General features: G+C 39.1%; 2 protein-coding genes across 2 annotated transcripts; both read left to right on the top strand.

The window, feature by feature from the left end:
* Window positions 1–1,544: 1,544 nt before the first annotated feature.
* Window positions 1,545–3,923, top strand: LOC135227162 (heat shock 70 kDa protein-like). The gene has a single exon (XM_064267051.1). The coding sequence runs from the start codon at window positions 1,779–1,781 to the stop codon at window positions 3,708–3,710; it is 1,932 nt and encodes a 643-aa protein (XP_064123121.1). The 5' UTR covers window positions 1,545–1,778; the 3' UTR covers window positions 3,711–3,923.
* A 4,522-nt stretch (window positions 3,924–8,445) lies between these two features.
* LOC135227161 (heat shock protein 83-like) lies at window positions 8,446–12,772 on the top strand. Its single transcript, XM_064267050.1, has 6 exons — window positions 8,446–8,602; window positions 9,178–9,437; window positions 9,731–10,133; window positions 10,333–11,355; window positions 11,517–11,866; window positions 12,277–12,772. The coding sequence occupies exons 2-6, from the start codon at window positions 9,178–9,180 to the stop codon at window positions 12,407–12,409; spliced, it is 2,169 nt and encodes a 722-aa protein (XP_064123120.1). The 5' UTR covers window positions 8,446–8,602; the 3' UTR covers window positions 12,410–12,772.
* The last annotated feature ends 1,699 nt before the right edge of the window (window positions 12,773–14,471 follow it).

The raw sequence follows: 14,471 nt of genomic DNA, 5'->3' as shown, positions 1-14,471 counted from the left end.
GTTTTATTAGAATTAATTACTGAACTAGAAATAAAGCAATGTTAAGATTGAAACATTAAGACAATTTTTTTAAACATTCTAAAGATATATCTTAAACATTCTCTCTCTCTCTCTCTCTCTCTCTCTCTCTCTCTCTCTCTCTCTCTCTTTATATATATATATATATATATCTATATATATATATATATATATATATATTTGTTTTTATAAAATGCAAAATTATAGTTGAAATTACTGACACTTTCTTTCACAATAGATGGATCTCTCTCTCTCTCTCTCTCTCTCTCTCTCTCTCTCTCTCTCTCTCTCTCTCTCTCTCTCTAGAACATTAAAAAATAAAGTAATGGCAAATTGAATTGAATCTAAAGACAGTATTAGTTATTACTCCTCATTTTTTTTAGAAATATATTTCAGGTAATTTTGTGATCCCATGTTAAGTTCCATTAATTTACAAAGAAATATGAAAATATGAGTTAGAATATTCTAGTAACGGAAGTTGTGACATGTAGTATAGGCTGCTCAAGAAGGTTATTTATCTAATATTCTTTTTGTTATAAAATAGTAAAATTTTTCATAGGGAGGCCTATGGATTTCAAAATTCATTTAATTATATTGATTGTGATGTCGAATAGTAAACTTTTTTATATAAATAAAAGTAGGCCTATGGATCTCGAAATTTATTTATTTCTATTTATTGTAATGTAGATTAGTACAATTTTTCATAAATACTAGTAGGCCTTAGATCTCGAATTTTATTTATTTCTACTTATTGTAATGTCGAATAGTGCACTTTTTCATATATGAGTAGGCCTATGGATGTAGAAAGTTATCTATATTTATTGCATTGTGGAAAAGTACATTTTTGTATAAATAATCGTAGGCCTATGGATCTCGAAATTTATTTGTTTATATTTTTGGCAATGTCGAATTGTACAATTTCTTCCTTAACAGGAGTAGGCCTATGGCTCTCAAAATTTATTTATTAATATTTATTGTTATGACGAATAGAACATATTTTTCATATAGTAGGCCTATGGGTCATTACATCGATGGGCTAAAAACAATAATATGATTTTCGCATTTTTTGCATATTTTATATTTTTAAGTATGTGGTAATTATGATCAACTGATAAATACTAAATTGACGGATTCGATCAAGTTATCAGGATGTGAGCGGACATTGAAAATAATTCTCTCTCTCTCTCTCTCTCTCTCTCTCACTCTCTCTCTCTCTTGCATACACAGCTACCGGAACATTCTCAACGTCTCGACTGTGCACAGTTGCCAATTAGAACTTTAAGACTCCATTTTCTTTAAAGCATCAGTTTCGTTCTATCTACCCCTTAGATAAACGGGAGGTATAGCAATAAATCGTTGTAAAAATACATCTGATATTTCAATCTGACGAAACGAACAACGACTTATCAAATTGAGTTGAATTTTATGCAATGGTTACACTACTCGCGCCTAGACGCGGCCAGAACGTTCGAGACTTGGACCTTGGTGCCCCTGACACATCATATAAGCGCCGTGGGGGACGGTAAGCAACTCATACTCAACTTGGCAGTCAGAGAAGCAACACGAAGCCTAGACCTACTACAAGATAGCGCGCTCAGTCGCTGAATGTATTTTGTCGAAGACATTTAATCTAACGTCAATAGAATAATTAGAACTCTCGCTATAACCATCTGTTACGAAGAGAATATTCCGCGGAGGCTATACTACTCGTTCCACGTTTGTTAATTATAAGTTATAATTGCGGTAAAGTGACAAAAGAGATGGCTTCTCCAGCAATAGGCATCGACTTGGGAACCACCTACTCCTGCGTGGGCGTGTTCGAGAACGGCAAAGTCGAAATCATCGCCAACGACCAGGGTAACAGAACCACGCCTTCTTATGTGGCCTTTAATGACACAGAAAGGCTGATCGGAGATGCAGCCAAGAACCAGGCCGCCATCAACCCCACCAACACCATCTTCGACGCCAAGAGGCTCATCGGACGCAAGTTCGACGACCCCACCGTCCAGAGCGACATGGAGCACTGGCCCTTCAGAGTGACCAGCGAGTCGGGGAAGCCCAAGATCCAGGCAGAGTTCAAGGGCGAAGTCAAGACCTTCAATCCAGAGGAGATCTCCTCTATGGTCCTGATGAAGATGAAGGAGACTGCAGAGTCCTACTTGGGCAAGAAGGTGTCCGACGCCGTCATCACAGTGCCTGCATACTTCAACGACTCCCAGAGGCAGGCCACCAAAGACGCAGGCACCATTGCAGGCCTGAACGTCCTGCGCATCATCAACGAACCCACGGCTGCCGCCATCGCCTACGGACTGGACAAGAAAGCGACGAGTGGCAGAGAACGCAACGTCCTCATCTTCGATCTTGGTGGCGGCACTTTCGACGTGTCGATTCTGAACATCGACGACGGCGTGTTCGAGGTGAAATCGACCGCAGGAGACACCCACCTGGGAGGGGAGGACTTCGACAACCGTCTGGTGAGTCACTTCCTGCAGGAGTTCCAGAGGAAGTACAAGAAGGACATCAGCGGGAACAAGAGGGCCATCCGACGTCTACGCACAGCCTGCGAGAGAGCCAAGCGAACTCTGTCGTCGTCTGCTCAGGCAAGTGTGGAGATCGACTCTCTGTTCGAAGGCATCGACTTCTACACGTCCATCACCCGCGCCAGGTTCGAGGAACTGTGCGCTGACCTGTTCCGCAACACCCTGGCCCCTGTGGAGAAGGCCCTGAGGGACGCCAAGCTCGATAAGGGCAGCATCGACGACATCGTCCTAGTAGGAGGCTCGACACGTATCCCGAAGGTGCAGAAACTTCTGCAGGAGTTCTTCAACGGGAAAGAGCTGAACAAATCGATCAATCCTGACGAAGCAGTGGCTTATGGAGCAGCCGTGCAGGGCGCCATCCTTCGAGGGGACCAGTCAGACACCGTGAAGGACCTTCTGCTGCTGGATGTGGCTCCTCTCTCCTTGGGCATCGAAACTGCCGGCGGCGTCATGACTGCGCTGATCAAGCGAAACACCACAATCCCCACCAAGCAGACGCAGGTCTTCACCACCTACTCAGACAACCAGCCTGCCGTCACCATCCAGGTGTACGAGGGCGAAAGGGCGATGACCAGAGACAACAACCTCCTGGGCAAGTTCGACCTGACGGGCATCCCTCCAGCGCCTCGGGGAGTTCCCCAGATCGAGGTCACCTTCGACATCGACGCCAACGGGATACTGAACGTGTCTGCCGCAGACAAGTCGTCTGGGAAGTCGAACAAGATCACCATCACCAACGACAAAGGGCGGTTGAGTAAGGAGGACATCGATCGCATGGTGCAGGAGGCGGAGAAGTACGCCGCGGAAGACGCCCTGCAGAAGGAGAGGATCGACGCCAAGAACCAGCTGGAGTCTCTGTGTCTGAACGTGAAGAGTTCCCTGAGCGAAGAGGCGGTGTCGAGCAAGATCAACGACGAGGAGAAGAGTCGTGTGAAGCAGCTGGTGGAAGAGACGCTCACCTGGATCGACAGGAACCAGATGGCGGAGAAGGACGAATTCGAGGACAAGACGAAGAGGCTGGAGGAGGTGTGGAGGCCCATCGCTGCCAAGATCTACGGAGGAGCGTCTGGGCAGGGGCCCGCCTTCGGTGCCAACAACAACAAGCAGTATGGCGGTGCAGGCAGAGGACCTACTGTCGAAGAAGTCGACTAAACTATAGATCAATAGTCACTTGTACATAATTATCATTCATTTTCATACGAAATGTCATTCATTCAGTTATTTCATTTCATTCTTTTTTTCGTTCATAACTTGTGATAGAAGCTCAATATCGTATTCATAACATTCCATATCCAGTATTCATTAAGGTATAGTTTACATGAGAAATTGTATAATATTTATAGAAATAAATAATTAAAAATGCAAGATGTATTGTTATCCTTATGTATTTTCAGCATGTTATATATTGAAAATGGTATATTTAGAACAAGATTTGAAAAAGAAAATATGAATAATCTATATGAATTAAGATAAAAAACATGATTTTAACATTTATATCAAATGGGTAATTCATTCAGAAAAATGAGGGAAGTCAAAAGCTAAATATATTTCTTCATACATCACTAAGTACGCGTATAAACGCTATGAAAAAACATAAGTACTGCTAACCAGAGAAATATATTTGATACAATACTTCACTCTTGAAAACGGAAATAAATTTATAGACTTTTCTTAAAGAGAAACAGCTAATAGAATCATTTGTTACGAACAGAATAATTAAAATGACAAATGTAATAGGTCATGCTAACACTAGGGCTAGTGTCTATAGACTAATAAACAAGTGCAGTTTTCAAGTGTAAAGCAAGAGACTTAAACCTTCAGTAAATCGTAGAACGAAGCCATTACGAACTGTAGTACAATATACTGCACTTTACGCAATAAGTCTTCAAAGAAATGAATGGATATTCCCAAAAACACTATTATACTGCCACTGTTACTACCGATATAAATAATAATAACTTATTTTTAATGACATTTTCCATATTTTCTTAACGGTATTTTCGTTAAGGTTTTATTATTACAGTCTTTCGTATTTGTTTAAATTTTCGCTTCTTTCCCAGAATTATTCAACATGAAACGTTACCGCGTACACACGCACGCATGCACATACTTGGGCGACACCTGGCTCGAGAAGTTTCTTGAACACAGCTGATTCTCTCTCTCTCTCTCTCTCTCTCTCTCTCTCTCTCTCTCTCTCTTTGATATTACTGTAAGCACTTCTCATCTCATACGTTGGTAAACAGCACCATATTCTAACAGTTTGAGTAGTCTATTATCTCGTTTTTATTTCATTTTGTCATTCAGATATATTTATCCATATCTTCGCTCTGAGAAAAAAAACCGTCAATTGTTTTTTATGTAAATGTCCAAGCAGTACATTGAAAATCAGTTGATAAAAGCGCAGCACTAGTTGTCCAGGTTGTAATGACAGAGACTGTTGTTAGAGAAACTTGTAGACTCAACGATAGAAGGCAACGTTGGATCTTTCTTGGATAGTAACCTCCCAAAGGATTTTCGGGTGTCGTTATCTAGACTAATATTTCTCGGGGTTCATTATCTTGATCATATCTACATGTAGTCTTTTGTTTAAGTGTTTACGGTTATACCCAACGGGCGTGCCTTTAACAGAAACACACATACACACCCACAAGGACAGGAGGTGTGCGTAACGCCGTGAACAAATTGCAAAAACGTTGCAAGTAAATCAAAATGGTTCTCTATAACGACCTCGAACGCTCTTTTTTTTTTTAATCAAATTTGATGTATCTCAAGATATTCACAAAATTATATTTCAATAATGGATTCTCCTTTGATATAACTAACATTTTAAATTTAGTTCGTGTATTTGTCAGTTTACCGAAGACCTTATAATGCACCGAAGTATTAACGATATAAATTTATAAAGCCATATAATATATAAAAATGGTAAATCATAAAAAAACGAATAATTTTTTTTTACTGATTTAGACAGTTATCTACTAATGTGCCCGTATGTCAGCTAACTAAGCGTGACATGATTGTGCTAAATTAACACAATGATAAATCGTCACTGAGAAAATATTTTTTCAACATATTATTATTATTATTATTATTACTTGAATAAAGATAGGCGGGGGCCACTCCCATCTCCCGCCAAAACATTTTCCTTTTAAGTATTACTCCGCATGAGTCCAGGTTGCCAGAGGCGCGACGCATCCTGTTTGTCTCATTTTGGTTTCTGAATGTGATCTTGGTTTAAGAATGAACACTATACACTTTCACGCTTTCATTACTCGATTAATTGATTTATTTGTATTTTTATTAAGTCTGATGTACTACAGTTTCTCAAACAAACAAACTTGATTAAACATCACGTTTGTTTGTTTGCTTCCCGGATCTTCGTGGCTTCCAAAGTACATGTCAATAATATGGAATATTTATGAACGTCCTCACTGTGTAGAGAGTATATAATCATGACAGTCGAGAGAGAAAAGTTTGCCTTCAATCCTCACGACAAACTGACAGCTAGACATTGCCGGTAACAGACTAACAGTTACAGCAGCCAACAGGCTCCTGGGAGAGAGAGAGAGAGGTAGGCAGCCACGTGAGACAACCGTGTCTGGTTGCGCAAGGTTCCCGCCAAAACCTGCTTTTACACTTTTCCATAGAAAATTAGACCTATGTTTCTATAATGCAATGCAATATCTTCAGTAATATGTCCTTATAATTAGAATCCCATTGCTCGCCATGCATTAAGAACAGTGCATTAAATGCATTTGGCGTGAAGTATGACAAGGAATGCCCAATGACGAATCAATTTTATATTTAATACGTATATGTTATATATTAGAGTACAAGAACCACATGATTTGTCATTCTAGGAAAACAAGGAAAACAACGTAACATATAGAAACTTTTATAATACAAAATATCATAGATGAAATACATTCCGGCGTATCACGCATTAACAAAAACACAGCTTGGCGTAATAGCGAATAGTACAGTCAGAATAACACCGAGAAACACGTGTACAAGAGAATGGAGGAAGAAATAAAATGTGCCGCCAAGCCCTTCGGTCTAGCTCAAGCGGGAGAGGAATAGCTACCCGGGCGTTGGCTTCAATGCAGGGTTTTGGTGCGGTTGCCATAAGTCGCATTTGTTCATTTTACTAGTTTTATGAATTTCTCGATATGTAGCCATTAGCGGACAAGGCAAATAGGCCTGCCTCTTTCATTTCCATCATATGCACAGATGCTTTACAGTTAGAAAACTTCATTGGCCGCATAATAACCCAAAACATGAGTAATCGCTACAGTGGGAGTAGCATACGTTGCCAAGTAGACTCTTCGTAGATATGTAACTTTTTTTCTTCTTCTTCTTCTTATTTCTACTTCCACTGTGTTATCCACACAAAGGGGAAATATTTCCTTGACACATATCTTATCCCCTAAGGCAACCATGATTCACATCAAACCAACTTCGTTTTGTCTATAGTGAAATATCTACTCATGACTAATAGGAATTCCGCTATGTGTTCTTGCTTTGCAACATGCAATCGATTATTTATAGATTTTTCTCAAAACTCACATGCTCTATGCGTCATATTGGGAGGTTGTCGGGGTTGGGGTGAGAAAACACATGATGTGAGAATGCTTTCACGGTATCGGCAGAAGTACAGAATTTATGTTCTTGGAAATCACAAGTTAAAGTTGAATGCCCATAGCCATCGACATTTTTTTAACCTTTGTTCAGCTGAGACAGTTAGGAAAGGTGTCTATATTATATATTGAATATTATTATATGATAAATATAGATTACATTACCCGCATGTACAATTATACAATCTCTACCGTATGCACAGAGTCTAATGTATACAATCTTTAGGCCTATTTCTCTCAGTATTCCATTAGGCCTATCATATATATCGTATTGGACAAACGCCGATATAAGCTAACGTAACTTCTAGACTTATTAACACGTTGCGGTCTCTGTTTTGCGTAATTCCATCGTTAAAGAAGTACATCGTATCTTGTACATTTATATATATTAATTTGCCCAACAATCATGAGTGTTTAACCACTGCCTGACCCAATTCGGAGCTCGCAATTAAAATCTTAACTGCTGTTTTCATACTTACACAATTTAATAATTTATTCGGGAATTTCAGTGTCGTTTTCAAACTTAACTTGTATGTCATTTTGGGTTAAATAGGATTAAATTCTAAAGGGAATTGACAGCATTGCACGTAGCAACATGGTAGGTACTATTAAATGCCTTTTTTACTGTGAACATGCTGTAGTACCATGCCCGTGCCAAATTCGTAATTGGCCAATAGTCAATTCTCTCAGGTGGTTGTTTGGGGTCGTGACAGGTGGTTGGTGCCTTTTTCAAACCGTTCAGGACGACGTCTCGTACAAAATTTTCCTCATTAAAAATGAGGAGACAAAGAAACGACCATTTTTATCTGTCGGAATTAAAGTCTTTTTCCCAGATAAGTACGTCGCTTTTGCTTTGGCAATATCGCTCAGAATGTTCTCCAACGATGTGGCTTTTCATTCCCGACCGAGAATTGGAGAAGTGTGAAAAGACCCGAGAGAAAATTTCGGTCAAACGGAAAGTGGTCGTACTTTGAAGAAAGGCCAGCGAGGGGGTACGAACCCACGTGTAAATCGATGTCGCGGTGTCGGCGCCGGGAAACGTTTCTAGAACCTTCTGGAATATTCGGTCGCGTAACGCCCGTCTTTTGCTCTTTCCGGTGATAGTTCCCGACGAAAATCGACAAATTAACTCGAAATAACGATTTACGGTGTGTTGGGAGCGTTCATTTGTGTACAATAATGAAACCCCAAGGACCTGGTTATAATTTTGAAAATTATATATGCTGATTTTTATTATCGATTAAATTTGATGGGCGGAGAATCTGACACCGGGTATTTAAAGAGGCGAGCGCAAGTTTTGTAGTCAGAGTGGCTACACATATCGCTTAGATAACCTTACGCCACGTTCGCTCTTAGTGTTCATCACCGGTCCTTATTACATCTCTTCATTCTTCAGTAACTATCAAAGTAAGTTACTAATGTTGAAGGAATTCGGGTGGCTCTTAATAGCGTGAATTGACTGTGACGTGTATTGCGGGAAGACAGTTTTGTTTAATATCTCTACAGTGTTTTATGAGCTTATTATTCCATCATTTTTGTAACCATTTTCTTTAGTATTTTCCCAAAAATATATAAATCCGCTCTACATAGATTTTCACCAAATGGTTTATTATTTTTGTCATTCATTATACCATCAGCAATCTGGCTACTGAAATGACTTCAGAATGTAGATATTGTTCAGTTTTCTAATTAATGCATTGTACTAATATCTGATATTTGTTTACATGATGAAGTTCTTTGGAGACTTATTAATATGGTAGGGTAACAGCACATTGAAAAGATTTTAGTAGGATGTCTGCAGTGAATTTGAAAAGTCGTCGATGTTCAGATACCTAATTGTGTACTGTTTTATAAATTAACACCGTATGGAATGTGAACCACGGTTATAAATAGTTAATAAACTAGATGGGCCTGCAGTTATCCCATAGGTCAGGTTTATTTATATTCTTTATTTAAAACTAAACTGCTTCCTCCATTTCCAGATGCCCGAGGAACCAATGACAGAGGAGGTGGAGACCTTCGCCTTTCAGGCTGAGATCGCTCAGCTTATGTCCTTGATCATCAACACATTCTACAGCAACAAGGAAATCTTCCTGAGAGAGTTGATCTCCAACTCCTCCGATGCCCTGGACAAGATTCGCTACGAGTCCCTCACCGATCCCTCCAAGATCGAATCTGGCAAGGAGCTCTTCATCAAGATTGTCCCCAACAAAGATGACAGAACATTAACCATTATTGATAGGTAAGTCCAAGCTGTCGTCTTTGATTTCAGTTATTTATTTATTGTAATATCTTATTTCTAAGTATTGAATAAGAGCATTCTCTGGTTGTGTCATAGCATGATTAAGGTTTTTTTAATTTTTTTTTTATTTCTAAAATTGGATTAGGTTACAGATATGAATAGATGATCGCGATTATTTCTTATATTGTCTATTATTGGGTTAGGATTTATGGTATTAATATATATTAGCCCTCATAATGTAGTCCCATTTGCATACATGTGTCAGATACTGACTTGTTATTTTTCTGTTGCAGTGGTATTGGTATGACCAAGGCTGACCTGGTCAACAACCTGGGTACCATCGCCAAGTCAGGCACAAAGGCTTTCATGGAAGCTCTCCAAGCTGGTGCTGACATTTCCATGATTGGTCAGTTTGGTGTAGGTTTCTACTCTGCATACCTCATTGCTGACAAGGTCACAGTAGTCTCCAAGAACAACGATGATGAGCAGTACGTGTGGGAGTCCTCAGCTGGAGGCTCCTTCACTGTGAGGCCAGATCACGGGGAGCCCATTGGCCGAGGTACAAAGATCACACTCCACCTGAAGGAAGATCAGACAGAGTACTTTGAGGAACGACGTATCAAGGAGATTGTGAAGAAGCACTCTCAGTTCATTGGTTATCCTATCAAGCTTGTTGTTGAGAAGGAGAGAGACAAGGTAAATAGATTTTACATATGGAAGTTGATAACTTACTGGACTTGAGCGTTATTTGAGAAGTCATGGTGCCAATAATAATTTCACTTCTTACTGTAGTTTTTATCTGAAAAAATTCAGTTTTGATGCAGTTTCTTGGGAATACTTTAGTAACCAAGTAATTTTTATACTTATGTAATTAAACATTGTTTTCCTATTTCAGGAAGTATCTGATGATGAAGAGGAGGAGAAGGAAGAAGAAGAAAAGAAGGACGAAGAAGAAGACAAGGAAAAGCCAAAGATCGAAGACGTAGGAGAAGATGAAGATGCAGACAAGAAGGAAGACGGCAAGAAGAAGAAAACTGTCAAGGAGAAGTACACAGAAGATGAAGAGCTCAACAAGACCAAGCCTTTATGGACCAGAAACCCTGATGACATTTCTCAGGAAGAGTATGGCGAGTTCTACAAATCCCTCACCAATGACTGGGAAGATCATCTGGCTGTTAAGCACTTCAGTGTGGAAGGGCAGCTAGAGTTCCGTGCCCTGTTGTTCCTTCCCCGTCGTGCTCCTTTCGATCTGTTTGAAAACCGTAAGCAGAAGAACAAGATCAAGCTGTACGTTCGAAGGGTTTTCATCATGGAGAATTGCGAGGATCTCATTCCTGAATACCTGAACTTCCTTAACGGTGTGGTTGATTCAGAAGATCTGCCCCTGAACATTTCTCGTGAGATGCTTCAGCAGAACAAGATCTTGAAGGTTATCCGCAAGAACTTAGTCAAGAAGTCTATGGAACTCTTCGAGGAAATCACTGAGGATAAGGAAAACTACAAGAAGTTCTACGAGAACTTCTCCAAGAATCTCAAGTTGGGTATCCACGAAGATTCTACTAACCGCAAGAAGTTGGCAGATTTCCTCCGCTACCACACCTCTTCCTCAGGTGATGAGATGTGCTCGTTGAAGGATTACGTCTCACGAATGAAGGAGAACCAGAAGCACATCTACTACATCACCGGTGAGTCCCGTGAACAGGTGCACAACTCTGCCTTTGTCGAGAGGGTCAAGAAGCGTGGATTTGAGGTCATTTACATGACTGAACCCATTGATGAATATTGTGTGCAACAGCTGAAGGAGTATGATGGCAAGCAGTTGGTATCTGTCACAAAGGAAGGTCTTGAACTCCCAGAGGATGAGGAAGAGAAGAAGAAATTCGAGGAGCAGAAGACCAAGTATGAGAATCTCTGCAAGGTGAGTGATTGTAATAAGTACACTGTATTTACTGCCTTTATGTAATTGGTATTTGTTAGCATTACTGAATATCCAGAACCCTTTTTGTAAATGGATCATAAGTTTGTATGTTGAATTGCTTCAATTGAGGTCTGACATTTATAATTTTTCCCCCCATTTAGGTCATGAAGGACATCTTGGACAAGCGAGTGGAGAAGGTTGTCATCAGCAACAGGCTCGTCACATCCCCCTGCTGTATCGTCACATCCCAGTATGGTTGGACAGCTAATATGGAAAGGATCATGAAGGCCCAAGCCTTGAGGGACACGTCCACCATGGGATACATGGCTGCCAAGAAGCACCTGGAGATCAACCCAGACCACTGCATCGTTGACACCCTCCGCCAGAAGGCAGATGCTGACAAGAACGACAAGTCTGTCAAGGATCTTGTGATGTTGCTGTTCGAGAGCTCCCTTCTGTCCTCTGGATTTACTCTTGAGGATCCTGGTGTCTTTGCCAGTAGAATTTACAGGTAATTTCTTAAATTATTTACTAGACATTGCCGTACAGGTGATTTCCTGAAATATTTTCCAGACATAGCTAATTTTATAATTTGCAGTTGAAGATAATAATTCAAAAGGTATTTTAAAAGATTGATTGTAAGTTGATTTGAGTAAGTAGTAAGACCCAAATTGAAATACTTACTAGACATACATCTCAGTATTGCTATCAATTTTTATAAATTTCATTCCTTATCAAATTTGATACTTGATACCTATTGCTTGAAAGGTTAAATAGAATTTTGTGAAGTATTCGTGTAAGCTACATACATTCCAGCCAATTTTAAACTTGTTAGCCACTCTTGATAAATTTAACACATGTTGGTTAAGAGAAAGCAACCGCACATCAGGTGTTATAAAATTGCACCATTCCTGTTTTCAGAATGATCAAGCTTGGTTTAGGAATCGACGAGGACGACATGACTGTAGAAGAATCTGCCGAAGGCGGAGACGAAGAAATGCCTCCACTGGAAGGCGATGACGAAGATGCATCTCGTATGGAGGAAGTTGACTAAAATGTGAATCCTGTCTGTTACTATATAGTCGATCTTAACAACCATTCCATCTCATCCCATTCCATCCCATCCCATCTCATCTCATGCCATCCCATTTTAAACCATAACATTCTCATAAACACTTCTCGTAAGCCTCATAAGTTCACTACACATGTTATCACTTTCATTTATATAGGAAGAAGGTCTTCGAGTTAACAAGCGTTAGTTAGGAAACTTCATTAAATTTGATGTCGATATCTGCTTTAACTGAAGTTGTATCCCTTTTTGATCCATATTGGACATCCTGTTCTAAGAACATTCCTATTTTTGTACATAAGTTGACGACAATGTACATTTTCCTTTGTTAATAAAGCGTTGAGCGTTTGTTTTGTCTTTTATGTGTATTCTCCTTTAGGTCTGAAGTTATTGCACCAAAATGAAGACCAGTCTAAGGTCAAAATGCTTAGGTTGTTATCACTGGGTTTTGTTGCCCTACAAAATGGCTTACTTGCAGCCAAATTGTCACTTAGTATTTATTTTTTATGATTGTGTAAAATTTTTTGAAACTGATAACCACGCAACCTGATCTTAATGGTCCATTAATAAAGAATTCGAGTATTGAGTTGAATTTTGACAATTTAAAACCAACCAACTAATGGTTCTTAATGGATTCAAGAAATGCAAAATTTATAACCTATTATGTCCTATGGTTCACTTATTAAGTTGAAAGTAGAAAAACTGACAATGACCATTGACAAATAAAAACTTATCTATTAAGACCCCAAAGAATGTAGTAAATGAGGCATGACGCTAAGTTTATGTACTATCAGGGGCACACAATGGTGTAGGCCCCATGCTCCTCACTCCATAATGTTAGTCTTTAAAGGCAAGATAATCTTTTAAAAATACATGAATTTAGGTAACTGTATCGTGCCTGCCTAAGTGCTTGCAATAAATGACTTCAAAATTAGATATATCAGGAAAACATGTCGATGAAACCACTAACCCAAAAATGCTACCATTTGACAATTGCAGAAGAAAGTCGAGTACTATGTGCTTATATAATGTGCATACTCATTATTAATGAAATATACAAAGCTTATTAATTAGTATGGTTGATTTTGGTTACCAGAGACAAAACCCTAGTAGAAATCTTTGTCTTCAGTTTGAGCAAGCTTTACAGAAGCTGTTACACAAAATTTATGAACCGTTTCTTATATAATTTGATTTCAGCTTGAGGCTAAGAAACATAGGTCTATAAAATGGTCGTTAGGTATATTCGTGCTTGTCACATCATTCAAGATAATAACGAGCAAACCGTTGCTTGAGAGGATTCTTCCGGTTTATTTTGTGAATGGGTCGACATTCTTGATTACTACAAAGATAGTACTAACAGTAGTACCAAACAGAATCTTGGGATGCCTTGGATAATTTGCAGCGAGTGACCAGCCAAAGAATTTCTGGCGAGTTCTCTAAAACAACTGGCTATTTTGGTTCGTTGACAGGTGTTTTTTTTTTTTTTCAATCTTGAGCAAGATACACGTGGATTTATTTACCCCTCGAATTTATCGGTTGTGTCCCTTGTTCCCTGTGGGAATTTTGGGAAATTTAAGAAAGAAATGCAAAGGTAATGCGAGCTGATGTCCATAATGACTAAGAAGTAAAATGAAGATACCACCATTTGTTATACCGAACGACTTTTCACCGCCTTATCAGCATGAGAAGAAAGATGTAATCGGTAGTTATGTCAGAAAAACATTTCTCGAAATATCGGAGGCGTAATGTTCTCTCTATATCTTTTGTTTGAGAAAATATTGATTAAAAAAATAGCAAAAACCTGAAGCTAGGAAAATCAAAATTAAAGATGTAATATGTGCTAAACGTCGAGGAAACGCTTTTCCAAATAATTTGAGTTTTTAATGTGACTGCCGATTCAATAATTAATAATGAGAAATTAATCATGGGTGTTTTATATAAAAAAATGCATAATTTAGACCTAATGCATTTCAGAAATTTATTTCTTTTGCAAAAAAGGTTCACAAAGCAATCGGCTTCCCGTTTCGAATCATAGCAAAATGGATAT

Source organism: Macrobrachium nipponense, chromosome 15 (genome assembly GCF_015104395.2).
Source record: "Macrobrachium nipponense isolate FS-2020 chromosome 15, ASM1510439v2, whole genome shotgun sequence".
NCBI lineage: Eukaryota > Metazoa > Arthropoda > Malacostraca > Decapoda > Palaemonidae > Macrobrachium > Macrobrachium nipponense.
The sequence above is the reverse complement of the archived record's forward strand: the minus strand, read 5'-3'. Positions and strand labels throughout refer to the sequence as shown.

Coding starts and splice junctions, on each gene's coding strand:
- LOC135227162 (XM_064267051.1), top strand. CDS start 1,779: ATGGCTTCTCCAGCAATAGGCATCGACTTGGGAACCACCTACTCCTGC.
- LOC135227161 (XM_064267050.1), top strand. CDS start 9,178: ATGCCCGAGGAACCAATGACAGAGGAGGTGGAGACCTTCGCCTTTCAG. Junction 9,438..9,730: donor ACATTAACCATTATTGATAG/GTAAGTCCAAGC, acceptor TTTCTGTTGCAG/TGGTATTGGTATGACCAAGG. Junction 11,867..12,276: donor TTTGCCAGTAGAATTTACAG/GTAATTTCTTAA, acceptor TCCTGTTTTCAG/AATGATCAAGCTTGGTTTAG.